The following is a 26569-nucleotide window of genomic DNA, read 5'->3' as shown; positions in this document are numbered from 1 at the left end:
ATCCATGTATCTCCTACTTGCCATAAGAGTAGTAAGAATAGCAGGAGTAAGGAGAGGGAAACCCATACATAGATGAATTATCACCTTTTAGAACCCGGAACAGAAGAAAGACCTTAATGTGGAATTTCTCAAAAAATCAGGCTGGGCTATCAAACTGTGTAGAGGTGACCAGAATAAGAAGGGAGATATAGGAGCTATGTTCAAGGAGAAAAATCTAAATGTTTTGGCTTCGAGTGAGCATAAACTGAAAATAATCAGAGTAGAATGGCTTGGAAATGTTCATGAGGTAAAGTTTGGGGTTTGAGGGAGGGTAAGAATGAAAGTGGGAGTGTTACTTTAGATGAAGGAGATGTTGGACTGTGTTTAGGAGTGTAAAGAAATGAGTTTATGACTGAAGTGGATTAAAATGTGAAAGAAAAAAATTAATATGAGCTGCACAGCTGTAAGTGCTCATGGACTTGATAAAGAAAGAAGTAGAGAAGAAAAGGTAGCTTTAAGCACGCTCATCAGTGACTGCTGCAGCAATTTTGATGAGAGAGATCATATCTTGATGTTAGAAGACCTGAGATAGTGATGTGGCAGTTGCTTGCTAAATTGGGGTGCACGTGGTACCCAATATAATAGAAATGTGGAAAAGCTTTTTGAGCCATGTGCCAAAAGGATTGGTGATGAAATAATTGGTCTAAAAAAAAAAAAAAAAAAATGCAGCATAAGCATACAAGGGTGAGTGGGGTTTGGGGACCAAAAGAATTACTGGATTATGGTGTTCAGGTGCTTAGCATAGCAGAAGGTGGGATGTTATATCATTTCTTAGTGGAGGCTAGTGTGACAGTTTGTAGTGGATTTACGAAAAGGGAAAATGACAACTTTGCGAAAGAAGTGGTGAAAAAGAGTGAGTATGTAAAAGATGTTTGTTGCAGAGATACTATGAAAAATTGAGTGAAGAACAGCACAGGGTGAGAGTATTTGAAACAAGAGTAGTGAGGGATGATATAGATACATTTGATAGCAAAGTCTAATACATGGTGCTACCACTTACAAATAAAGTCCCTTGACACCTAAATAAATATATATAAGTTGTTAGAAGCAGTGAAAAGTTTTTATCGAGGATGTAAGGCATGTGTACGTGTAGGAAGAGAGGAAAGTGACTGGTTCTCAGTAAATGTTGGTTTACTTATACTGTTCCAGCTCACGACACAAATAAGTAAATAACATGGTCCAGTGAAACAAGTTGATTATCAAATCCAGCTTATATTTCAAGTCTAGTCCTTACAAATTGTCAACTTGATCATCAGAAGCACCTGACGCATTCATGATGGATTCATGCTGAGCTGTATCTTCTTCATCATCATCCTCATCATCTTCGTCCACCTCCATTTCAAACAATCTAACGCGTCTCCGATTCTCTGACAATAAAAGTGCCACTTTACGAGATCCAGATACAGCCAAAGCAGAGAGCGGGCCACCCTCGAGACGACGATATCCACTGGCATCAACTAGAACACCAGCATCTCGAGGGGTAATGCCACCCTCAGCTAAACGGCGTCCTCCAAACACTGCTGAGGGCCTTAATTCTCCACATGCTGCTAACATCCAAAACTGTATAAAGAATGAAGTTTTTGGGTCAGCAGGATCTTGCGCCAACACAGATAATGTGTCCTCTGTGTAAAACTGTGCCCCAATCAACTGTAGTAAAGGTGATGGTGGGCCAGGCTGCTCCAAGGAACATCCTTGTGTTCCTTCTAATCGTGAAAACACAAAGGGCGCTGCTTCCACATGATGAGCTGGACCTGGTGATGTACCAATCTGTGCAAGGCGTTCAGCATTCGTTGGCCAACGTGCTAGATAAAGAATTGATTGTTTAGGACCTGGAAGTAGAACAGTATACATAGCACTGTCACGTGGGCAGCTGATTTGGCTCACACTAACTGGACCAGTTGGTGCTACAGCCATAAACGGAACCCAAGCAACAATGTTTATTGCTCCACTTATAACTTTTGCTGGTTGCCCAGCCATGTCATCCAAAACACAGGCAAGACTTCTGTGCTCTTGCAAGAGAGAACGTTCATGATGGTGTGGGAAAATAAGAGAGTGCTCAGCAAGTGAAGGATGCTCAGCAAGAAAGAGTGCCCAAGGGTTACGGTCAGACTCGGGTGGACAAGAAAGTGGCGCATCTTTCAGATACTGACCCACACGTTCTAATCGAAATCTTGTGCGCTTCTCACCATCAGGTCCTGTTTCTGTGTCTTCAAGACTATCATGGAGAAACTCAGTAATGTAAGTAAGATCTTGTTGAGTCATGCGGCTCATCTCATCTGGTACATTTTCACCACGAACACGCTGCACAACCACATAAAGCCAGCGAAGAAATGCTTTAAAGGTGCTCATAGCACCGTCAATTACTTGTTGTAATTCTACAGCCTTAAGTACAAATGCTCCAGCCTCCCTCACAGCATTTGTTACAACATCTTCCTCAACGCCTAACATTCCAAAACGATCATGATGTCGGGCTAACCCAACAAGTGCACTTAGCTGGTATACAAGTGCCTGTCCTACAGCTTGTACATTACGTAAAACTAATTTTTGAATATTAGAATAACTAAGTTCTATGGAATGACCTAATTTCTTCAGCCCTTTTTCAGTAAGCTGGTTTGAGAGAAACACATCAAACTCTGGTGAAGACAAGCCAAACACCAGGAGATCAAGGAAGTCAGCAGATACACCACCTTCAGGGACAGTGCTAGCATATGTAGCTAGTTTAAGATCTAACTCAAGTAAAATGCTTTCCCATGCTTCAGCTAATAAAGTGAGTGTGTGTGAGGCATAAGTCATGAGTCCATATATCTGACCATAACGATAAGCAAGAGCACGGAGTTCTTGATGGCGACACGACAAGATCATTGTCTCTACTGTTACATGCACAACTTCTTTTTCTCCTCCAAGGTCTCGTTCCAGCAAACAACTCAGCAGGTGAAGATCATGAGAAGGTGTGGCATCTAGAACTTGCTCAGCACCGGGTACGGACTCTCCTAAATTGACTGTAGCACAATGAAAGAGCCCAAATGCATAAATGTACACAGCAGCTGCAGATGTAGCAACTGTAAGAAGGGTTAGTGAAGCCTGATCCCGAAGAAGGCGTCCTTCATGCCAACCTTCCTCACGTTCCTCTCCACTGCTTCCTGTATACGCTTTGGAGAGTGAGGGAAGTGGAGGAAGATAAGTCTCTGATGAATCCTAAAAACAAAAGCAAGAAAGTCACACAATATTGAAAAAAATCACTTACATATCTGCACTATTCCTTTAAATTGCAGTTTCAGTAAAATCCCTGAATGAAACCTTAAGTTGTCTCAGATGGTGTCATTACTATATCAGACATTACTGATATCTTATCTCTAATTTACATTCCTTGTTCTATCCTTTAAAACACACTTTTTACTTATTTCATACTTTTCTTTAAATACTTTAAGCCAGCACTTTTCTACCCGTACATCAGCCAATCTTACTGAAAGTAGTCATTCCAACAAATCCTATGAAACACCATTTGTTTATCATTCCAATTCAAGCATTTTCTCTTTTCTAACCTTTTATTCTTTAACAACCATTTCAACTATTACTCTTTGTTATACCTTTTCCTGACCAACATGGAGAAAGCCTTTGAAGAGCCTCCTTATAGGCTGTCACTGCTTAACTTTCCACACTTAATAAAATATCCCTTTGCTTACCTAATCTGGATGAATCAGTGCTAGACTTTCCAAAAAGTTACTGAGCTTTAAGTTCTATGACACTCGGTTACCGCTGCATCAAAAAGTCATGATACTAAGTCCCATCCTTAATCAAACTATAGTTGACCCAAAAGTCATACTTTTTTATTACATATCAAAACAATACTATATACAACATTCTCATACACTTTTCTTAAAATGTCACTTTTAAAAACTTTAGAACATTCTATGCACTAACAACATGAAGTACAATGAATTCTTTATCCTTCATTAAAACAAAGAAACACTTTGCACACCATATAACAACTATAAGATTCTAATTTCTTTCTATAGCCTAACAGCATCCTTGACATCACAGACAATCCAGTAGACTCTTATGCAAAGCAACTAACACTTGTGTGATACAGCTCTTTCAAAATATGAGACACCATCAGACAGGTCAGTGTTCTATTTTGCAATTTCAGACTAACTAGGAATTTCAGCAGAGGTTAACTTTCCCTTTATCATATGCTAATTTCTTTTTAATTTTCATTTGTCATATGCCCATTTGTCATAAAGTGCTATGGATTCTTTTTAAATGTGTGCAATAAACTTTCCCCATGAATTATAGCTTCCTATGAATATGGATGACCTAGTCTGTGCATCATCTAGATCTGAGAAAACCTTCCAGTTGGAGTCAGAGTTTGTTGAGGTTAAGAACGTACCAACTTATGCTTATTCTCATACATCCTAGCATAAAACTGGAAACCTACAAGCTTGTGCAATGTGGGAGTCCCAACAGTTAACAAGCACACACATACAGTCTGTCCTTCACCTTCCTTATGGCTTTCCTTATACCCACAGCTACCTTCCCATAGTATATCTATTTATCATCATTCACTCAACTCCAATTAACATGGGATCAACCAAGCACATGCAGCATCTCAGGTCACTCACAAACATATCAAATCCATTTCATGTGCTTCCATGTTCACAGAAAACTTACATTTTCATTTGGCAAGCTAAGCTTATTTTCAATTAAAATTAAAGCCTACATTCACACAAAGAAATATGAAGCACGGGGATTAAAAAAAAAGTCTGCAAACTTCGCATGGGTATAATAAGTTGGACAATATGTGGCAGCCTAGGAAACAATACTGCAGCAAATATGCAAGCAAAAGGTAAATCATCATTGGGAAGGATGGTCAGGGAAGGAATTTAACAGTCTTTTTTAAACAACTTTTTACCTTAACTGAAAGTTTTCCATGTAAAATCATGCCAAACTATATCTAAGGAAACTGAATAGGAATAGCATCCCCATTAAAAATCAATAGTTCACAACCACATTGATAAAGTGGCAAGTTACGAGCAGACCACAGCCAGCAAGATACAAGGCAAGAAAGCGTGCAGCAAGGCAAACATAACTACTTCAATCATATTGTGAAAACTCTGAGCTACTGTGTTTCCTTCAATACCTACAGTCTGGAAACTCTATGCCCTGTCAAGTTAAAGGTACACTGTATTACTATTTAGAGTATCTTTTGTTAAAACTTAAGATTATGACCTTAAGTTATAACACACTCAAAGTTAAGACTACGAGTAATTACATGCATTACTGCCTTTAGCATCAACAGTTTCATGCTACAGTGTACAAACCTCAAATACTGTTTCCTTTTTGGGGGTCTCCTCAGGAACATGGAGAGCCCAATTGAGAGCTGTAATACTACCATTTACACTGAGCTTGTGAACAGGGCTGCTGTCTTCTATGTCCACTAAAACCACTTCACCTATTAATATGAAAATTTAAAAAAAATTTAGTTTATAGAATGTATCATAATTATTAACTTGAGATGCAACACAATATTCATCTGAGGCAATTAGTTTTAAAGATTCCCTCCTACCAAGCACTCAACAATCATAAACCAGACCCACAACACATTAGATTAGTCTAGTAACTCCATCCCAAGGGAGCGTTACATTCAGCAGTAGGCCACAACCCATATGAGTTCTTAGAATTCTTTCTCCAATGGACAACGAACTAACAATATAGGTGGATTAGTGAGCAAAAGTTACATCTTGGCATAACTAACAATCAACTTTTTGCACTAAGAAGCATGAAAATATTGCACGTCAAAGCTGGGAAGAGAAAGGTAATGTGTGTAACTATTACCACTGTATTTCTGCTTGGAGATGGAATCCAACTATAGTATCATACAAAATCAAGTATAAACTACCCTAGGAATGTTATTAGGGGTCTATCTTCCATACAAACTTGGGTGGACATGCAGCAATGCAGCTGGTGTTGTCTTTAAGGATCAATGCGGTGACTAAGATAAAAACAATACTTGTAGTAAACAGGAAAACTTATGCAAAAGTACAAATGCCAAATCTCTAAAGGGGAGTTAGAATCTTCAAATGTAAGGCAGACTACCAAATGACCCTGCTCTATGAATATGGTGAAAGAAAAGACTCATCACTGGGAGAGACTACAAGGCCTCTGCTTCTCACATGATAATAAGTACCCACAGTAAACTTATTAACAACAGTACCAAATAGTCTCAAACTATTCTATAAGTCCACCCCCTTCTATCTCACCAACATTATTAATCTGACAACATTCTCAATAAACATTTTCTTATCCTTCTGAATACTCTCAAGATAAACAAATTACATCCCTCTGAACAGTCTCCAGAATAGCACTACCAAAGTAATAAATTTTACTTTCACCTCAATGCCTATGCCAAACCACTTCCTAAAAAATATCATCATAGCTTATATTCTATAATGCACAGGAAACAAACCTGAAGAGTATCCAACTGCCAGAACTTTACTGTCAGGTCGCCATGCTAGCCCTGTGACCTTTACACTTTCTCCTGGTGAGCTAATTACCCATACACGTTGCCAAGATAGTCGATGCATTGCAACTTGACCTGGAGAAATTATGTTTTATTAACACATTTTCTTTACCCATAAGTAAATAGAAATGGTGAACAGCTTGTGAGCTTTGTGCTGAAGGACGGGTTTAAAAAAGGGACATACTTATATAAGTATACTTGGGTAAATAAGAAAGATGGCAAGAGGTTAATACTGGATAACATACTAATTGACAGGCATGCAAATGAGAGACTCTTGGAAGTGACTGTGTTGAGAGACAGCTGGAGGGATGTCTGATCATTGCCTAGTGGAGGCAAAGGTGGTCTTATAGAAGTTTTTATTAAAGATGAAATGATGAAATGATATGAGTGAAAAGAGGGTGATGAAATTAAGTGAGCCTGGAAGAGATGTGTGTGAAGAAACACCAAAAGACTGGATGCAGAATGATAAAAGGTGTGCGTAAACAAAGAAAATGGAGTGGATGAGGAAAATATCATCACATATCTTAACATTGTGAATGTACTATGTTTTAATCATATGTATACACACCCAAGCCTATGCCTGGTTGGGTGGTAAACAGAGAAAGTAAAAATAACGGAATGGTCTGAAATAAAGTTTGGCACGTTTGCAACTGCAGTTGGAAGGTGATGGAGGATCCAGGCAATATGGATGTGATGAGAAACATGAAAGCCTCATTCCACCATTTCTCAAAATAAACAATAGAAAGCATGAAGGGCAACACATGCAGCATACATGAAGGTATTATCAATAAAACCAGAGTGAGAGTGAAAGCCTGAGTAATATGGTACATAGTAAGGCAAAATGAACGGACTGGTCAGATATTTGCAAAAATCCTGAAATGTGAAAGGTGTACAACTATCCCAAGTACATTAAGAAACACAGGAAAAAATGGTGAAAGACCAGGATTACATTTGATTAAATATATAAGCAAATACATGATACGGTGGCTGTCACACCATAATCATCTATACAATAATTGAGACTGTACTTCTACATTGTAAAAATTGAGAAAGAAGGGGATCCACTATAGCAAATAGCACATAGAGGAAATTACTGCTCTAGACAACCTTTATTCTTTTTTTATACAATATCTGTTATCCAAAAATTACCTTGAACATTTGCTATGGCAACTAAATCCATCTTTGGTGACCACACGCACTTTGTAATTTCTGTTGCAACATGCCTCTCCTCTACTTGCTTTATAATACACGTTGCACCCATACTGCTTAAACAAGAGGTTTCTTTCTCAAAGTCCTAGATTAAACTTTGCTTTCAACAAAGTGAATTTCAAACTTTGTTGATACTTCGACTTTTCACATATCACAAGACCTCCATCTTCAAGGTTTAATTTGTGAATCTGAAAAAAAAAAAAAAGAATCATGAAGTCTACAATACAAAAACACATACATACCACGTTATTTTGGTATAGATTGAAAATATGTTGATCAACAAAATGTTCCATTTCCCTCAAGGTAATATCTACTAGTAAGGGTATCTGCATCAAATATAAAGAATGATATAAATTATTGAAGTATAGATCAAGTATACAGCCACTTAGATTGATGAGGAAAGGGTTAAAAATAAATACAACAGATAAATCATGTAAATTACTGCATTTTTCTTACTCATACTACACTCTGAATTAATGGTTTGCCTGCCTATAATTTCCATGTTAAAACTTCCTTCTCCCTTATGTTCTTCTGTCATACATTGACTGCATAATCATATAATAAAAAAACAAATAAAGAAATGAAATACACTGAAATAAAAGCAAGAATTAAGTATTTTTTAACAGTGACCAACAAGACATGGGGAATGCCCCAGTCGTGACCTCAAGTGAAGAGAAAATAAAGGATGAGAAAAAGAACGCAAAATACAATCAGACCTCCTCGATGTTCTTAGACCTGACTCAAAGGTGTTCATGCTTCAGGAACAGAGAAATATAAAAGAGAATTTTACGTTTTAGGAATAAGTCATTCATTATATAAAAGTTAACACTTCTATGACAGGCCTATATATATATATATATATATATATATATATATATATATATATATATAAAAGAAGAGGGAAGCAATTGCCAGAATCATGCCATGGGTGCAAGCCTTGGTGATAAGGAGATTGCTGTAAGTGAAACAGAGTTCTTAATAACTTTAAGGATTCCAGACATGATTTTCTGCAATACTGATAAGTTGCTTCAACAATAACCATGCACATGTACCATAATTATGTGTGGTAGGATAATGCAGTCTTTAATTTTACACTATGAGCCACATTATAGAGAATTGCAAGTCTTCATGACCATGCAGTTTAATGGCGCCACGTAAGTCACTGTGTACTTTGTGGAGAATACAGTGAGGCTGGAGAAGTATGATTTGATGTTAGGACTTTGAAGATCAAGGAAAATATAGGGTTACTTACTGTAAAAGCTGATGAAACATTTTCAAAAATCAAAACCTTTGAAACCCTTACCTAACTCCCCCTAGCAAATATCAATTCATTATGCAATTATCATATATTATTAATCATGTGTACACCATTACTGTATGCATTCATGTGCAAACAAACATGTCCTATCACAAAAGAAACTTCTAAAGATTATTTCATACCATGTACTATGACACAACAAATAATAATGTTGGTGCATTACAACTGTATTACTGAAAATGATGGAGAATTTCCATTGCGTGGGGACTTACGGTGAGGTTTTCATATATTCTATTCAAATCTAGAAATGTTTCACCTGCTAAAATACTGACACTAACTCCATCACTATTTAATCTATCATCGCATGATAAGAAGTATACTCATTGTCAAGCTTTCCCATTTTCACTTTACAGTATAGTACCATGTGAAAATTAGTCAATTATATCCTCTTACAAGACATGACTGAAGTGGTGCCCTTAAACTATATATCAACCTCAACCCCTACACAGTTTAACTTCTAGACACATGAAGACATAACATGTTTAGTACAAATTAGAGTGAACAGCAGAATGTTACTTTTGTTGCCACAAAAACTGAAAATACTTCTCATAGCCTGCAATATGAAGCACAGGAGCAGCCCTATAAATGACCTCCTTAGGGACACTTTAATGATCAAACAGGAAATTACAAAATACCTTAAAAGCTTATCAACCAACAGGGGACGAAATGGTACACTTCCTTAACAAGAACAACGGAGCATTATCGTTCTTAACACAGCGAATCTTAAGTTTGGTTTGGCTGAAATTGTATTTCCGATGGTTTTTTATCTCGTTTGAACCACTGACCTTCATTTTTATAACAACACCAACATACCTTTCAATGATCAGTCACATTCACTCACCTCATGCAGATTATTTCATGATACGACTTACATTCTTGCACTTGGAATCTTAAATAAACCTCTCCAACATGTTGGTTGACAAACCTGACAATAACATGCTGTGCCAAACGTCCGATTCCTCTCATGCCAGACTATGGCACCAATTTTAATTTTCAATACCAATCATGAGTTACTTTATACATTTTCAAAAGCCGTTACGTTGATGTTATATTCTTTGCAGTACTCTCTTGCCTAGTAACATTATATAACATTCATCTTTATGGTATATATATATATAATAAAAGCTCGTACATTCGGAAGCATTTAAAGATGCTAAATGTACAACAATCATTTGATTGTCAATTGTGGTCAATCCTTTCCAGTAATATAGCACTTCATTTGAAACTTCACGACAACATAGCAACGTGAACCTTCCTTTATGCAAACGTATGGCCTTAATTCATACATACATACATACACACACACACATATATATATATATATATATATATATATATATATATATATATATATATATATATTTTTTTTTTTATACTTTGTCGCTGTCTCCCGCGTTTGCGAGGTAGCGCAAGGAAACAGACGAAAGAAATGGCCCAACCCCCCCCATACACATGTATATACATACGTCCACACACGCAAATATACATACCTACACAGCTTTCCATGGTTTACCCCAGACGCTTCACATGCCTTGATTCAATCCACTGACAGCACGTCAACCCCGGTATACCACATCGCTCCAATTCACTCTATTCCTTGCCCTCCTTTCACCCTCCTGCATGTTCAGGCCCCGATCACACAAAATCTTTTTCACTCCATCTTTCCACCTCCAATTTGGTCTCCCTCTTCTCCTTGCTCCCTCCACCTCCGACACATATATCCTCTTGGTCAATCTTTCCTCACTCATCCTCTCCATGTGCCCAAACCACTTCAAAACACCCTCTTCTGCTCTCTCAACCACGCTCTTTTTATTTCCACACATCTCTCTTACCCTTACGTTACTCACTCGATCAAACCACCTCACACCACATTGTCCTCAAACATCTATATATGGTTTACCCCAGACGCTTCACATGCCCTGGTTCAATCCATTGACAGCATGTCCACCCCGGTATACCACATCGTTCCAATTCACTCTATTCCTTGCACGCCTTTCACCCTTCTGCATGTTTAGGCCCTGATCACTCAAAATCTTTTTCACTCCATCTTTCCACCTCCAATTTGGTCTCCCACGTCTCCTCGTTCCTTCCACCTCTGACACATATATCCTCTTGGTCAATCTTTCCTCACTCATTCTCTCCATGTGACCAAACCATTTCAAAACACCCTCTTCTGCTCTCTCAACCACACTCTTTTTATTACCACACATCTCTCTTACCCTATTATTACTTACTCGATAAAACCCCCTCACACCACATACTGTCCTCAAACATCTCATTTCCAGCACATCCACCCTCCTGCACACAACTCTATCCATAGCCCACGCCTCACAACCATACAACATTGTTGGAACCACTACTCCTTCAAACATACCCATTTTTGCTTTCCGAGATAATGTTCTCGACTTCCACACATTCTTCAAGGCTCCCAGAATTTTCACCGCTTCCATGGTTCCATCTGCTGCCAAATCCACTCCCAGATATCTAAAACACTTCACTTCCTCCAGTTTTTCTCCATTCAAACTTACCTCCCAATTGACTTGACCCTCAACCCTACTGTACCTAATAACCTTGCTCTTATTCACATTCACTCTCAACTTTCTTCTTTCACACACTTTACCAAACTCAGTCACCAGCTTCTGCAGTTTCTCACCTAAATCAGAATTTGAAAAAGGTAAAATAAGATCATCCAAGGCATCCACCAAATATTCTAATTGGTCATCAACTGGAACTTTTGTGACCAAGGATGACACATCAAAACTTACAACTTAGAAATCAAAACTGAACTGGACATTAAAGAGCTTGTTAAAATCTACATTGTCCATGATATTACACTTTGATACATTACCAACTAGTGGCCTTAATAAAGAAAACTAACCACTGTGATAATCTATACATGACTTAGCTCACTGAACTCACTATAGGTCTTGCTGGAAAATTTGGCTTACATGTTTTGATAAATCTGTTCATATGTGGCAATGAAGGGTACATTACTTTTCAACAAAAAATTCAGTTGTTTATTACATGGAGAATTATCAGCGCCTACGGGATTTCTACTAAGTTTAAAGTATGTTGTATCATCACATAAAAGTTCATTAATTTTTGACAAATAATAAATTTTGACCATAATCAAAATGTAATAGCCTTCTTTGCTTTAGTTTAGTTATATGTACTCCTCCCATTCAGTGATAATTCTATGCAAGTCCCCAACTTGCTTAAAACCTTTGATGTGAATATAACCTTCAGCAATAACAATACTATTCTGAGGGTTGTGTACAAAGAACAACTTGTAAAAGCTGTAATTTGTTCTATACTAGGCACACTGGTAAGTCTCTGTTAGACATCAATTAAGCAACACAAATATAGTATAAGAACAGGACAAGAAACAAATGCTTTGTTTGATCAGGTTAACAATTAAGAACACTACTGATTGGAGTTGTGCTAATTCAATTATAAATTGTAACTCTTGACCACAAGAAATATCACTAAATTTTCTCTTACTAAATACACAAAGAATCGTAACATGAATTTCAGTGAAGGTCTATACAGATAGGGAAATACTTTGTGAAAAACAAAATCTTATACAGTTCCCTGACTTGTCCAAACAATAAAATTTCTAGCACAAGCATGGTGCCAGACCTGAGGACCAAACACTGGAAGCACTTGTGTACCAATGGCGTTTAAGGTCTGCCTCACCAGTATATATATATACTGACTGTTCTAAGTCTTCTATCTCATTATTATATCTTCCCTGATGATGCGATTATACATGAAAGTGTATGCGCAATTATACATGAAAGTGTATGCTCAATTATACATGACAGTGCATGTGGGACTTCTCTTAATTTAGTTTCCTCGTGGTTATCAGCATACACACATGTACATACTTCCTAGTGCTACGCCGCTGACGCAGGAAATAACAATCAGGTAAAAAAAAGTATATATACTTTATTGCCATTTCATGCATTAGCAAGATAGCATTAGGAAAAGACAACAAAAGACCAATTCCACTCGCATCCATTTTCTAGCTTGTCAAATGCAATGCATCAAAACAAAGCCACTGCTCACTATCCACAATCATGCCCCCCTGACCATTCCATGGTTTACCCTAGATGCTGCATATGCTCTGGTTCAGTCCACTGACAGCATGTTCAACCCTGTATACCACAATGTTCCAATTCACTCTACACCATGCAAGTCTTTCACCCTCCTGCATCTTCAGGTCCCGATCACCCAAAATCTTTTCACTCTCAGTACAGTATCATCAGTCAACAACTGACTCACTTCCCAGACCCTTTCATCCCAAACAAACTGCATACTTGCCCCTCTCTCCAAAACTCCTGCATTTACCTCACTAACCACCCCACCCGTAAACAAATTAAACAATCATGGGGACATCACACACCCCTGCCACAGACTGACCTTCACTGAGAACCAATCACTCTCCTCTCTCTCTACTCGTACAAATGCCTTACATCTTTGATAAAAGAAATTTCACTGCTTCTAGCAGCTTACCTTCCACACCATATACTCTTAAGACCTTCCAAAAATAATCTCTACCAATCCTATCAAATGCCTTCTCCAGATCCATAAATGCTACATACAAATCCGTTTTTCTAAATATTTCTCACACACATTCTTCAAAGCAAACACCTGATCCACACATCCTCTACCACTTCTGAGACCACACTGCTCCTCCCCAATCTGATGCTCTGGATATGCCTTCACCCTCTCAATCAATACCCTCCCATACAATTTTTCACTTTTATCCCCTTTGCCTTTGTCTAATTTGTGAAAGGAGAGAACATTATCTCGGACAGCAAAAATGGGTATGTTATATGGTTGAAAGACATGGGCTACAGATATGGTTGTATGGAGGAGGGTGGATGTGCTGGAAATGAAATGTTTGAGGACAATATGTGGAGTGAGGTGGTTGGATCAAGTAAGTAATGTAAGGGTATGAGATATGTGTGGAAACAATAAGAGTATGGTTGAGAGAGCAGAAAAGGGTGTGATGAAGTGGTTTGGACATATGGAGAGAATGAGTGAGGAAAGATAGACAAAGAGGATATATGTGTCAGGGGTGGAGGGAACAAGGAGAAGCAGGAGACCAAATTGGAGGTAGAAGGATGGAGTGAAAAAATTTTGAGCGATCAGGGCCTGAACATACAGGAGGGTGAGAGGCGTGCAAGGAATAAGAGTGAACTGGAACAATGTTGTACACCAGGGTCAACGTGCTGTTAATGGACTGAACCAGGGCATGTGAAGCTTCTGGGGTAAACCATGGAAAGGTATGTGGGGCCTGGATGTGGGTAGGGAGCTATGGTTCTGGTGCATTACACATGACAGCTAGAGATTGAATGTGAACAAATCCTGGCACGACCTTGAAGCAGGGGATAGTGATGCTGTTTTCCTGTGAGGTGGGGTAGCGACAGGAATGGGTGAAGGTAAGAAGTATGAATGTTCATGTGTATGCATGTAATGTCTGTGTATGTATATCTGTGTACTACATGTTGATATGTATATGTATGTGTATGTGCATATGTGGGCATTTATGTGCACATATGTGTATATGAGTGGATGGGCCATTCTTCATCTGTTTCCTTGCACTACCTCGCTGATAAGGGAAACAGTGACTAAGTACATATATAAAGAAATTACATATATATATTATACATAACTACTACACAATTTGTGCAAAGTATAATACATTTAAAAACTGAAAATGTGGAGGCTTAAATACCTCATCCCACCATGGAGTACATGTGGATAGATCTCCAGTAACCTAATGGGAATTCTTGATATGTACATTATCATCTTTGTAATATTTGTTGATCTTTCTTTGTTTCAAAGCTAAAGACCTGTTCCACTTGCGCCAAAGACTGCCTGCATGTTAAGTCTGGACTCGCAACTGAAGTTGCCTACATGCTGCATCTAGATGCACATCTGAGGTTGCCAGCACGTTGAGTTTGAACTTTCACATGAGATTGATTGCATGTTGAGTCTGGACTTACATCTGAGGTTGCCTAAATGTTGAGTCTTGACTCACACCTGAGGTTGCCTGTATGTTGGTGTCTTGACTCAAATCTGAGGTTGCCTGCATGTTGGTGTCTTGACTCAAACCTGAGGTTCCTTGCATGCTGAGTGTGAAGTGCCAGAACTAGTTTATATCTTTCTGACAATGCCATTATTTCTTAGTGTATCTTATCATTTGATCATCTAATGATGTCAAATAATTAATATGTATATCTATATCCATATTTTAAAAGCATATCACTATATTGCCTTTTTCATAACAACAAAAACTGTATCACTAAAAGACTTAATATCAGAAAAATTATGACAATTGTGGGAGGGTCTTACACTCGTTTCCCTATTTCTCAAACTCTTCCGATTGTGCCATGTCTCCAGTCTCATGTAAACACACGAATCACCCCAAGCCATGAGGTTATTTTTTTTTTTTTTTTTAGTTATGTGAGGGAGTGTTTACACTTGTGGGGCCCCATACCTCTTAATGAATCTCGTGCTTGTGTGTGTTTTAGCATGAGCAGCACATTTAAACAGTGCCCCCCAGCTGGTTAATATCCTAATGGGATTACTACATTTCTTAAGCCATGAGGTTACCTGTAAGGCAAAATCAGCTGTTCTGAGTAGCTCCAGAGGCAACCCATCCACTTGTGATATTGTTTGACCTTTCTGATATATGAAATACAGAATGTTAACCTGTGGCATCAGGTGTATCATACAAAGAAATTAAGAGCAAAGACTTACAACAACAATGGCTTTACAGTGACATGCCAAGAACTTAAATATAGTTTCACAGACCATCTAGTTGTTACCAGATATCAATATGGGAACTATACTGACAAGCTTGGTGAGTGTCGGTGACCTGTCTCATCAGTGAGAACAAACTTCAACTTCTAGTTGCCACCTCACGAGGATGCCATCAGTGTAAAGAGGCAAAGTTGCAGGTAAGATGGATGAAGTCCACTTCTCCTTTCTTTGCTCTCTTTATCTCTCTCACTTGGAAGCCTTTAGGCCTAAAGAGGTAAGGATGTGGAGACATTTAACCTTCTACGATATGGGAAAGATATCTGTACTTGTATGACGGTGAGTGGCTACTGATGTGCAGGTGTATAGCTGTGCCTGACATTGGTTCACTGCCACATTGTCAACCACATAAGATTCCTTGCTCCTTCCTTTGAATACATGAGGAAAATACAACTGATCATAAAACGAGATGCATCGCAGATTTTGACATATACATGGCTTTGCCTCCACAGAAAATGACAAATTTCACCCATCACCTGCAGTATCACAGTCTTATTTTCTAAATGAGCATGATCACACTGATAGCTCCTGGCACGTTCCTCCTTCACACGCTACTTATAGTAACACAGAGCTTCCTTACACTGAGTCACATTTCCAAATAATCCTACCTTGATTTTGGATTGACTTACACTGATGATGGTAACTGTAGATGAACGACATACCACAAGTGTAGGAAGACCCAAACACGGATTACACAAAAACTTCAAACTGAACAGAGATCTATCCTAAACAGGCCTTCTTCAGGAAAACTTTCATAAGGATCATGTCAATATTCAGTTGTCAAAGTGCTTGTAAGAGAAATGTCATCACCCTATCTGACACAGCTTTTCCTTAAAATTCTTAAACAATTATCCCTTGTTCAGTGTTGATTTTTGTTTACAAAGGTCCTATCTTGTTTCTATCATCAGAGTTCCATTACAAATGTTGTTACAAAAGCCCTCTTCTCTATACAAACAAACATGTACGTAAATGTGACCATAAGTACATTGAGAACTTAGTTGAACTAGTCTGTTTCTGTGTGAAACGTCTATTTGGACTAAGCTATTGTTACTCAAAGTAAGAATGCCTCCTCTTGAGGAAGTAGATATATCTGGAAATCATACAGATTAATAACTATTGTACTGTGTCATTCTTAGAGTTTCATTTAATAAACAGAAATTCAAAGGTCTTTCTAAAAATCCACTAGCAGGGTCAAGTTGTGATTGAAGAGCAAATGTCCCTTTGAGAGTCCACTTATTCACAGGGTCAAGCTGCTGTATTACACCAAAAGTTCCTCCAGGATTTCAATGATTCAGGAAGTCAAGCTGCTGAACCACACCAAACATTCCTTGTGAAAAGCCACTGATTCATATAACCAAGATGTTTGTACAAAAACATTTCTATATATCCTTGATGGTCTGTAAAACATCATCGCTTTTATGATCATCATCATGTGGTGGGTTGTCAATGATGGCATTTGGGTTAGGTTTCTGGGTCAACTGAAACCAAAGAAGCCTCTTGCTTTCCCCTGAAGCCAGTGAAGGTGGGGCAGAAAGGCAGGTACCGCATCCACTTCACTCTGCAAGGTAACCAAACAACATGAATGATTTTCTCAGTCTTTACATGTGGTCACCAACAACTACTTAAGGTGACTACATATGCTTATTGAAAGGCCTTTCATTCTTTTATAGTACAATTTACCCAATATACATGATCAGTATTCAGTCCCTGCTGTTCCTATTACTGTACTGTATTGTTATTTCGTAAAAGGTGAGTCTACTAGGAGACTGCTGTACCCACCTGCTGATGATGCCCATGCCACAAGGGAACTCATAGCAGTTCGAAGCATGGTATGGAAATACTGGCTGTTCAAACTGTTTGTTCCACTTCAGAAGTCCACGTTCCTCAGGCGAGCCTGTGGATCACATCCAAACTGGCTAAGGGTTCCTGTAATACCTACTGCAGTGGAAGGAAGCCTAATGTGATATGCAATAATGTGTGTTTTTATTGTGAGCATGATGATATCTAGAATACGCTGCAACATTTTCTATCTAGTTAAGATCATAAGCATTTGTAATTTCTCAACCTTCTTGAAGTTAAAGATAAAACATTATAATGCAACACAGATGTCTGCATTAAATGAGTGGGACTTTCTGCAATCCTATTTAATGACAACATTTGGTGGTGTACTGAGGGTGATTCTCACATGTCCTTACTAACAGCAGAGGAGATGGGAGAGGACTTATGGCAGGACTGACCTGGGATGGTGTTGTCCAAGAAGAAACCAAGGATGCCGCCCACAAACATAGGTATCTGCAGGAGCACTGTCAGCACCTGATCCACCATGGGTGCCCCTGTCTGGATGATGCCAGGGTTGCTTTCTATCCACTGGGAAAATGTTCATACCACACTGGTGGTCAACTTTCAAAGAAACAATCTTGTTTACAATAAAATGCTATACATGTGATCAACTTTCAAAGAAATAATCTTGTCTATAACAGAAACTAAGAATCAACAAGCTTTTGATGTGTTAATATTAAATACCTTTTTGTTCATGTCGGAAAGTCCCAGTTCATCTGATTTCTATGAACATAATCTCTTATTTAATCAACTGTTAAAATTTTGTCAAACCATCAGTGTCAGTACTATATGGAAAACTTTACTGAAGTCCCTTTATTTGAAGTTTTGATACGTATGAAGTGAAAAATATCATACTTTAAGAAAATATAAAAGAAAAATCAGATTTTCTTACTTTTGGAAGCGTGAGTCCACAGAAGAGTGAGTTCCCAAGAACAAAGAGGTTCCTAGAGGAGGAAAGATCGACATACTGAAGGGGAGACAGACCAACGGCAGTGATCATTGAGAACATAATGATGAACACCCCAGCCACCACAGGCTCAGGGATGGTCACAAACAATGCCCCAAACTTGCCGAATACCCCTGACAGGATGAGGATGATGGCACTGTACTGCACAACCCGTCGACTGCCCACCTGCCACGTGCAAGGCAAGAGTCAGCATGTGGGGCCTCCGGGAAAAATCAATCTCATCAAATGTTTTTCACAAGAAGTGTAATGAAATAAATGTCATACTAGCCTGACACGAAGCCAAGCGTAAGGTCAATCAGTTCTCATGTGCACTTATTGCCAGTGTTCAGCCACAAGACCAAGACATAACAAGATAAGTACACACTTTATGCACTGAAGACCTTTATCAAATGTGTTGTCACATTAGGAAAATTGCATAATTAAGTAAATGAAACCCTCCAGTAACAGTGTCATGAGCCTGACTTATATTCATGAACTTGGCCCAGTCAACAGTAAGATGGAAATAACCTCTACAAACCCTACACAATCTTTGTGTTTCAATACAGGGCTTTAAACAATAGTCTCATATGTCCAACATGCATAAAATGTACATGATACCAGTGGGCACATAGGGAAGAGATCAGCACCTTAGTGACACCGATGACCCCGATATTCTGTGAGCAGGAGGTGGTACCGTTGCCAGTGCCCAGAAGGCCGGCCATCATGCACACTAAACCTTCGATCCCCACGCCCCTATTGATGGCACTCACAGGTGGTGGCGGCGCCCCTGGGGAACATGACATACATGTAATACATACTAAATTCTTAAGTCACACCCTCGATAGCATATCCCCTGAGAAGTCAGTAAAGTACCTTGGTAACAAGATAACCTCATTCTGTAAATATTCAACATGATATTCACATTAACAGTATTGTGCCGACAAGATGTCTTTATGTATATGATAAAAGTTATCAAACTGAGAAGAACTGGACTGCCCCCGAGATATCAATATGTGCGTCAAAGGAGAACAGGAAGAAGAGGACATATGATATCTGGTAGCAGAGACCCCCATCTAATATCTTAGCACAGACCTAATACAACCCACCTGATATCTTAGCACAGACATAGTAGTCGCCGATGCTCTCGATAATGGAAGCCACAGCACCCCCGAGCATGCCCACAACCCCGGCCACTGGCACTGTCGGTCTCCCCCACTGACCTGTGGAGCAGTGCTGACTACAGTCACACACACAAACTGCCTAAGGAGAGAGATCCATTATCTCTACCTAAGGTGAGGTGATGCTTCCGGCAGGGTTATAGCAGAATACTGAAAAAATGAACTTACTTTCAAAACTATATCATAAGTTATTTCTGACCAATTAATGACAAATTCATGGGTCTAAAACTCACCACATAGGATTTCAGTTTCTCACAAGAACAGGTAAGTCAGATGCTTTAGTTACTTATGAAAACATGGTTTCATTGAGGACAGGTTTTAACAGTCTATATTAACATCTCCAGAGCAGAAGGGACACCACCTACCAGGATACGGCAACATGAACCATGGTGCCTTCTGTAGTAGGTCTCCGGCAGCATCGGTGCGTGCTGGCGAAGCATTAGGGAGGACGTCGTACGATGTCAGGATGGCACATAGGGACCACGAAACAAAGACAGCTGTCAGTACCTGGTGTATACAACATATATAAGCCAAAAGGGGGAAAATGGAAACAGCAACAGATCACTGGGCTACTTCAAGGTTCTTTCAAGACAAGAGAACCTTGGGTAAAGTAGAAAAATAGAAATGAGTCTTTTGATAATTTTCCAAATCGCTTTAAATCAACTACAGACCCTTCAGTGAGTCTATTATAAGTGCAGGAATATGGACAATACTCATAGGCAACTTTTGGGAAGAGTCCCCCAAGCTTTAGTGGTTATTCTGAGACCAGAAGACATTTATCTATATAATGACCAATACCCTAACACTGTTCACAGACTGTAGGTAAACTACAAGCTACAGTTTGCCGATAGCTCTCGTGCTACCACAATCATCATCATCTCAAGGATCGTCATTGGAAGTATAACAATTTGATGAAGACATGGGTGATGTATTACAGATCCTTTACCAGAAAACGAGAGGAGAGGGTGGTATGCAGCAGCAGGAACTCTGGCAACTTTAACTTCTTTCTCAGGACAGTAGGACCCTGGAGCAGAAAGGTAAGACCTTTGCACAAGGTATTTCAACTCCTGAACAAGACGGTGCGACCACTTAATCAGGATGGTATGACTCCGTGAACTGGACGTTACGACACCTTGAATGGGGTGGCATGATCCCGTAAGCACGATGGTGCGACTCCTTGAACAAAAAGTTACAACGCTCGGGTATGATATGGTCTGACATTTGACCTAACCCTTCAGGTTAAAACCAAAGGGCAAACCATTACAACCTAGACGCACCATTGAGCTTGAAGGTTGTGCCTCATGTTCCAGGTTTTTATTTATGTTTATTTATTATACTTTGTCGCTGTCTCCTGCGTTAGCGAGGTAGCGCAAGGAAACAGACAAAATAATGGCCCAACCCACCCACATACATGTATATACATACACGTCCACACACGAATATATAAATACCTATACATTCAATGTATACATATATATAAATACACAGACATATACCTATATACACATGTACTTAATTCATACTTGCTGCCTTTATTAACACCTGTCGCCACCCCGCTACACAAGAAATGACAACCCCCTCCCACTGCATGCGCGCGAGGTAGCACTAGGAAACGACAACAAAGGCCACATTCGTTCACACTCAGTCTCTAGCTGTCATGTATAATGCACCGAAACCACAGCTCCCTTTCCACATCCAGGCCCCACAAAACTTTCTGTGGTTTACCCAAGACGCTTCACATGCCCTGGTTCAATCCAATGACAGCACGTTGTCCCTAGTATACCACATCGCTCCAATTCACTCTATTCCTTGCACGCCTTTCACCCTCCTGCATGTTCAGGCCCCGATCACTCAAAATCTTTTTCACTTCATCTTTCCACCTCCATTTTGGTCTCCCACTTCTCCTCGTTCCTTCCACCTCTGACACATATATCCTCTTGGTCAATCTTTCCTCACTCATTCTCTCCATGTGACCAAACCATTTCAAAACACCCTCTTCTGCTCTCTCAACCACACTCTTTTTATCACCACACATATCTCTTACCCTTTCATTACTTACTCGATCAATCCACTTCACACCACATACTGTCCTCAAACATCTCATTTCCAGCACATCCACCCTCCTACGCACAACTCTATTTATAGCCCACGCCTCGCAACCATATAACATTGTTGGAACCACTATTCCTTAAAGCATACCCATATTTGCTTTCCAAGATAACGTTCTCGACTTCCACACATTTTTCAACGCTCCCAGAACTTTCGCCCCCTCCCCCACCCTATGATTCACTTCCGCTTCCATGGTTCCATCCGCTGCCAAATCCACTCCCAGATATCTAAAACACTTCACTTCCTCCAGTTTTTCTCCATTCAAGCTTACCTCCCAATTAACTTGCCCCTCAACCCTACTGTACCTAATAACCTTGCTCTTATTCACATTTACTCTCAGCTTTCTTCTTTCACACACTTACCAAACTCAGTCACCAGCTTCTGCAGTTTCTCACCCGAATCAGCCACCAAGACCCCGATCGTTCAAATTCTTTTTCACTCCATCCTTCCACCTCCAATTTGGTCTCCTGCTTCTCCTTCTTCTCTTAACACATATCCTCTTGGTCAATGTTCCTCACTCATTCTCTCCATATGTCCAAACAATTTCAACACACCCTCTTCTGCTCTCTCAGCCATACTCTTTTAATTTTCACACATCTCTCTTACCCTTTCATTACTGACTCAATCAAACCATCTTACACCACATATTTTCCTTAAGTATTTCATTTCCAACACATTCACCATCCTCCATACAACCCTATCTATAGTCTATGCCTTGCAACCATATAACATACCCATTTTGGCTCTCCGAGATAACATTCTCTCCTTCCACACATTCTTCATTGCTCCCAAAACCTTTGCCCCCTCCCCAACCTGTAACCCATTTCCACTTCCATGGTTCCATCTGCTGTAAAGTCCACTCTTAGATATCTAAAACACTTCACTTTCTTCAATTTTTCTCCATTCAAACTTACATCCCAAGTAACTTGTCCCTCAACCCTGCTGAACATAATAACCTTGCTCTTATTCACATTTACTCTCAACTTTCTCCCTTCACACACTTTTCCAAACTCACTCACCAACCTCTGCTGTTTCTCACATGAATCAGCCACTAGAGCTGTATCATCAGCGAGCAACAACTGACTTATTTGCCAGGCCCCTCTCATCCACAACAGACTGCATACTTGCCTCTGTTTACAAAACTATTGTATTAATCTCCCTAACTACTCCATCCAAAACAAATCAAACAACCATGGGGACATCACACACCTCTGCCGCAAACCAACATTCACAGGGTACCATTACTCTCCTCTCTTCTACTCCTACACATGCCTTACATTTTGGTAAAAACTTTTCACTGCTTCTAGCAACTTATCTCCCACACCATATGCTCTTAAAACCTTCCACAAAGCATCTCTCAACCCTATCATATGCCTTCTCCAGATCTATAAATGCTACATACAAATCCATCTGTTTTTCTAAGTATTTCTGACATACAATCTCCAAAGCAAAGACTCTGATCCAAACATCCTCTACCACTTCTGAAACCACACTGCTCTTCCCTAATCTGATGCTCTGTACATGCCTTCACCCTCTCAATCATATTTACTTATAATTATTCTCCTATATGTTTAGAAAGCACTTAGAGGATCATATGTTTAGGTAGTACTTATAGGATCATTTTGTACGGACTTTATGGTAAAAAATAAAAAAGGGTTGCAGGCCAAATGACTTACCTCATAGGTCGCTCGCCGTTAATCCAACAAAATTAATAAATCAATCTATCGAGTCATCTAAAGTCTCCAAATCTTGCATTGTCACGAGCAGCCCATATTTTGCATTGTCACGAGCCACCGTGCTCACATCTGCCTATAAGGAAAGTTTTGCGTAGTCCTCGAAGGCTTTGAGACCGACATTAAGCCTTGAGACGAGTCCAAAGCTATGGCGCGACAACAAGCCTCGAGAAGAGTCTTAAACTGTGACGTGTCAGATGCAGCTAAGTCGGCGGTATTCTCTCAGTAATCTGGTTATGAGGGTAGCGCTGGCCCTGACTGACAGCCGAAGGTTGGGAGGAGGCGGTCTCTCCTGTGAACCAACCTCGACTCTGCTGAGGCATGTGTCACAATCCTCCTCACTCGCAACCTTTCATCTCATAATATTAAAATCAGTAAAAATCCTCTATGTGACACTATTCAAGTTTATGTGATTTCCATCGACAAATGCCTTGATACCTTCAAGTTCTTTAGATCATTAATTATTTGGCCAGTGTTCCTCAAGCAAATTCATTGTTCAAAACGTGACCTGACATCGTCATGTATCATTATCGACGAAGTAATTCACAAACTTCTGCTTAACATGTGATTTCGCACCTTTCTACCGGATAATGATTTTAACCTGTTAGTGAAAAATCATTCGCTTTTTCTTTTTTACATATACTTGCCTCTTCCTAACGTGGTGACGTAAAAGGTGAAAAAATGTTATGGAGGTTGTAAATCTGTTTGTCTTTTATGTACGAATAACAAAGATTTTGGTAGACGAAAAGCATCTGTGTGGTACATGTGTGTTCGCCACTCTCTTCCGTAAATACAGCCTGATTCATACAATATTTCCAATACTTTTAAGTGTAAGAGCCTCTCTCTCAACCTCAGAGGAAGATGGCTCCACACGAAACGCGACCAGAGAACTTTCAGCAGACAATAAGCCAAGCCGTAAAGGGAAGATACTTCATGTAAAGTTACGCCATTTCTTAAAACACCGTCAGTGGTCTGGGAAGGTGTCCTCATCTGCTGACCCGACTTTCATTAATAAGGGAGGTTGGACTGGGGTTAAGATTAAAAATGGCTGTACATAATAAGACGGCAAGGACCTACCGGGAAATACTTGAAGAACTGCGACCTTGCCATCTTGATCCCTCGGCCCTTCGTGTAGACTGGCACGGGTAGGAATGTGTTCCCCAAGTACTGTGAGAATACCACCATCAAAACCATCGTCCTGCAGGATACCAAAAGCAACAATTACTGTTCATTCTCCCACCATAACAAGTCATGAAGTGTTCACACCTCCCGAACCCAGGGAACGTTATCTAAACCATCACCGACATACGGCCGTATTCCTCATCAATCACTGTTGTACACGATTAAACTACCAACTCTCTGTTGTAGTAAAAATTACCATCTAACATTCACTCTGAAAACTCTATTGGTAAAATCTAAACTTTTAAGCTGAACTGGAAGCCATACGAAAACTCCTAAGTCAATGGCATTTGTGAAAGGAGTAAAACTGACTCTGAGAAAAGGGAAATGAAAATCACTCGCTCCAGCAGTCGTCCACTGTAGGAGACCCCCAACAGCCCATGGCCGCCTTACTACTTCCCTACACGTGGTGTGTCGAGTGTGATGGTGTGTGTACTCACAGTATGGAGATGCCCCAGTGCTGGGAGGCTTGATGAGCCGCCACGTCGAAGAGCGAGAGGCCGACCAAAGTGACTGTCGGCACGATAGCCAGGGGCGTGATCCACTTCAACATGAGACCCACCATACCTGCACCACACCAATCACATCACTTAACACTCGTAAACCAGTTCATATCTTTTTATTCAAACTATGTAAATCTACATATATATATATATATATATATATATATATATATATATATATACCAACACTACGATGCGCCGTCAACCATGGCGAATTATGTCACGAATTATTAATTATTTCAGGCACTGGTTCCTCTCACCTCGTACTCAACTGACGGCAATAATGTCTCTGTTTACTGACCACGTTTTGTAACTTTTTCAAATCTAAGCCTAGGTGACTTTGTAAATATTCTAGTTATCAGAAGCTATTCAAAAATCCTTCTGGATCTTAATTCTAGGACCACACCTGTGAAACCCAGAAGGACCTGGAAGATGGAGGCGACGGCGATGGAACCCTGGACATCCCTGAGACGCCCCTGCCACAGGTCCTGCTGCTCAGCCGCCGTCAGGTTGGCTATAGGAAGTGCGCTGCATGGTTCATGTACCGCCGTCAGGAGGGCAATGGTTGGTACCACGTAGGCAAAGTCCCCTCCCTGGATGATCGGTAACCTAGAAAGCATAATTTGTTGTTTACAAATCTTTGTCCACTTCCCTCTCAGTATGGTCGATAAAACGACTGTGGATCATGGGATGGAAGACTTAAAAAAACTAATGAAGCTGTTTCTGAACAAATGGTGAACAAGTTTGCTAACCATACCATTGCCTGACAAGAATTATGGGAAATTTGTAGAACTACGGCTCTTGAGAATCATCTGGTGGCAATGACAGACCAGTCGTAGGTGAACAAGGCAAACAAGGCAAGTCTAGCTTAAAGAAAAACTAAAAGGTGTTTTAAGAAAAACATTCTGAATTCATTAAAACACGAAGTGGTTCGTAACAGTCAACACTGACGGCATTATATACACTAGGGTAGAAATCAGCATGAGAGCCAGGTAACATAAAAGATGGTCATATAAAACATAGGTCTAAAAGGTCTACCCACCTCACTAAGGTTAAACGTAATTATGCTAGAGAAGCAAAAATGGTTTCAAAAACTCTTACGACTTACTGAAGAGCTCTCTCGATAGAAACTGTTTTGTAATCATAATAATTCAAGATAATCTGGTAG

General features: G+C 39.6%; 2 protein-coding genes across 9 annotated transcripts in view; both read right to left on the bottom strand.

Annotated features, from left to right (window-relative positions):
* Nucleotides 1–1235: 1235 nt before the first annotated feature.
* APC4 (anaphase-promoting complex subunit 4) lies at nt 1236–10147 on the bottom strand. Of its 5 annotated transcripts, none has more exons than XM_071683362.1 (5): nt 10009–10147; nt 7706–7953; nt 6503–6631; nt 5358–5488; nt 1236–3234 (listed from the first exon to the last, which is right to left on the bottom strand). In XM_071683362.1, exons 2-5 carry the CDS (start codon nt 7815–7817, stop codon nt 1270–1272), a joined length of 2337 nt encoding a protein of 778 aa, XP_071539463.1. In that variant the 5' UTR covers nt 7818–7953; nt 10009–10147; the 3' UTR covers nt 1236–1269. The 5 variants fall into 5 exon arrangements, with proteins under 5 accessions (XP_071539463.1, XP_071539461.1, XP_071539462.1 ...); XM_071683360.1 differs by having other exon boundaries at nt 9925–10079; XM_071683361.1 differs by having other exon boundaries at nt 9956–10021.
* A 2366-nt stretch (nt 10148–12513) lies between these two features.
* Nucleotides 12514–26569, bottom strand: part of LOC139760331 (solute carrier family 23 member 1-like) — a 26898-nt gene continuing 12842 nt past the window's right edge. For all 4 annotated transcript variants that reach the window (XM_071683350.1, XM_071683349.1, XM_071683351.1 and 1 more), the window contains 10 exons: nt 25808–26010; nt 25339–25465; nt 24797–24917; nt 20243–20384; nt 19806–19919; nt 19347–19486; nt 18646–18885; nt 18152–18281; nt 17694–17808; nt 12514–17472 (listed from right to left, as the gene is read on the bottom strand). In XM_071683350.1, coding sequence (XP_071539451.1) covers nt 17376–17472; nt 17694–17808; nt 18152–18281; nt 18646–18885; nt 19347–19486; nt 19806–19919; nt 20243–20384; nt 24797–24917; nt 25339–25465; nt 25808–26010 — 1429 coding nt within the window. In that variant the 3' untranslated portion in view covers nt 12514–17375. The remainder of the gene's footprint in view (nt 17473–17693; nt 17809–18151; nt 18282–18645; nt 18886–19346; nt 19487–19805; nt 19920–20242; nt 20385–24796; nt 24918–25338; nt 25466–25807; nt 26011–26569) is intronic.

This window comes from Panulirus ornatus, chromosome 36 (genome assembly GCF_036320965.1).
Source record: "Panulirus ornatus isolate Po-2019 chromosome 36, ASM3632096v1, whole genome shotgun sequence".
In the NCBI taxonomy this organism is placed as follows: domain Eukaryota; kingdom Metazoa; phylum Arthropoda; class Malacostraca; order Decapoda; family Palinuridae; genus Panulirus; species Panulirus ornatus.
Note: the sequence above shows the minus strand (reverse complement) of the source record. Positions and strands in the feature narration are given on the sequence as shown.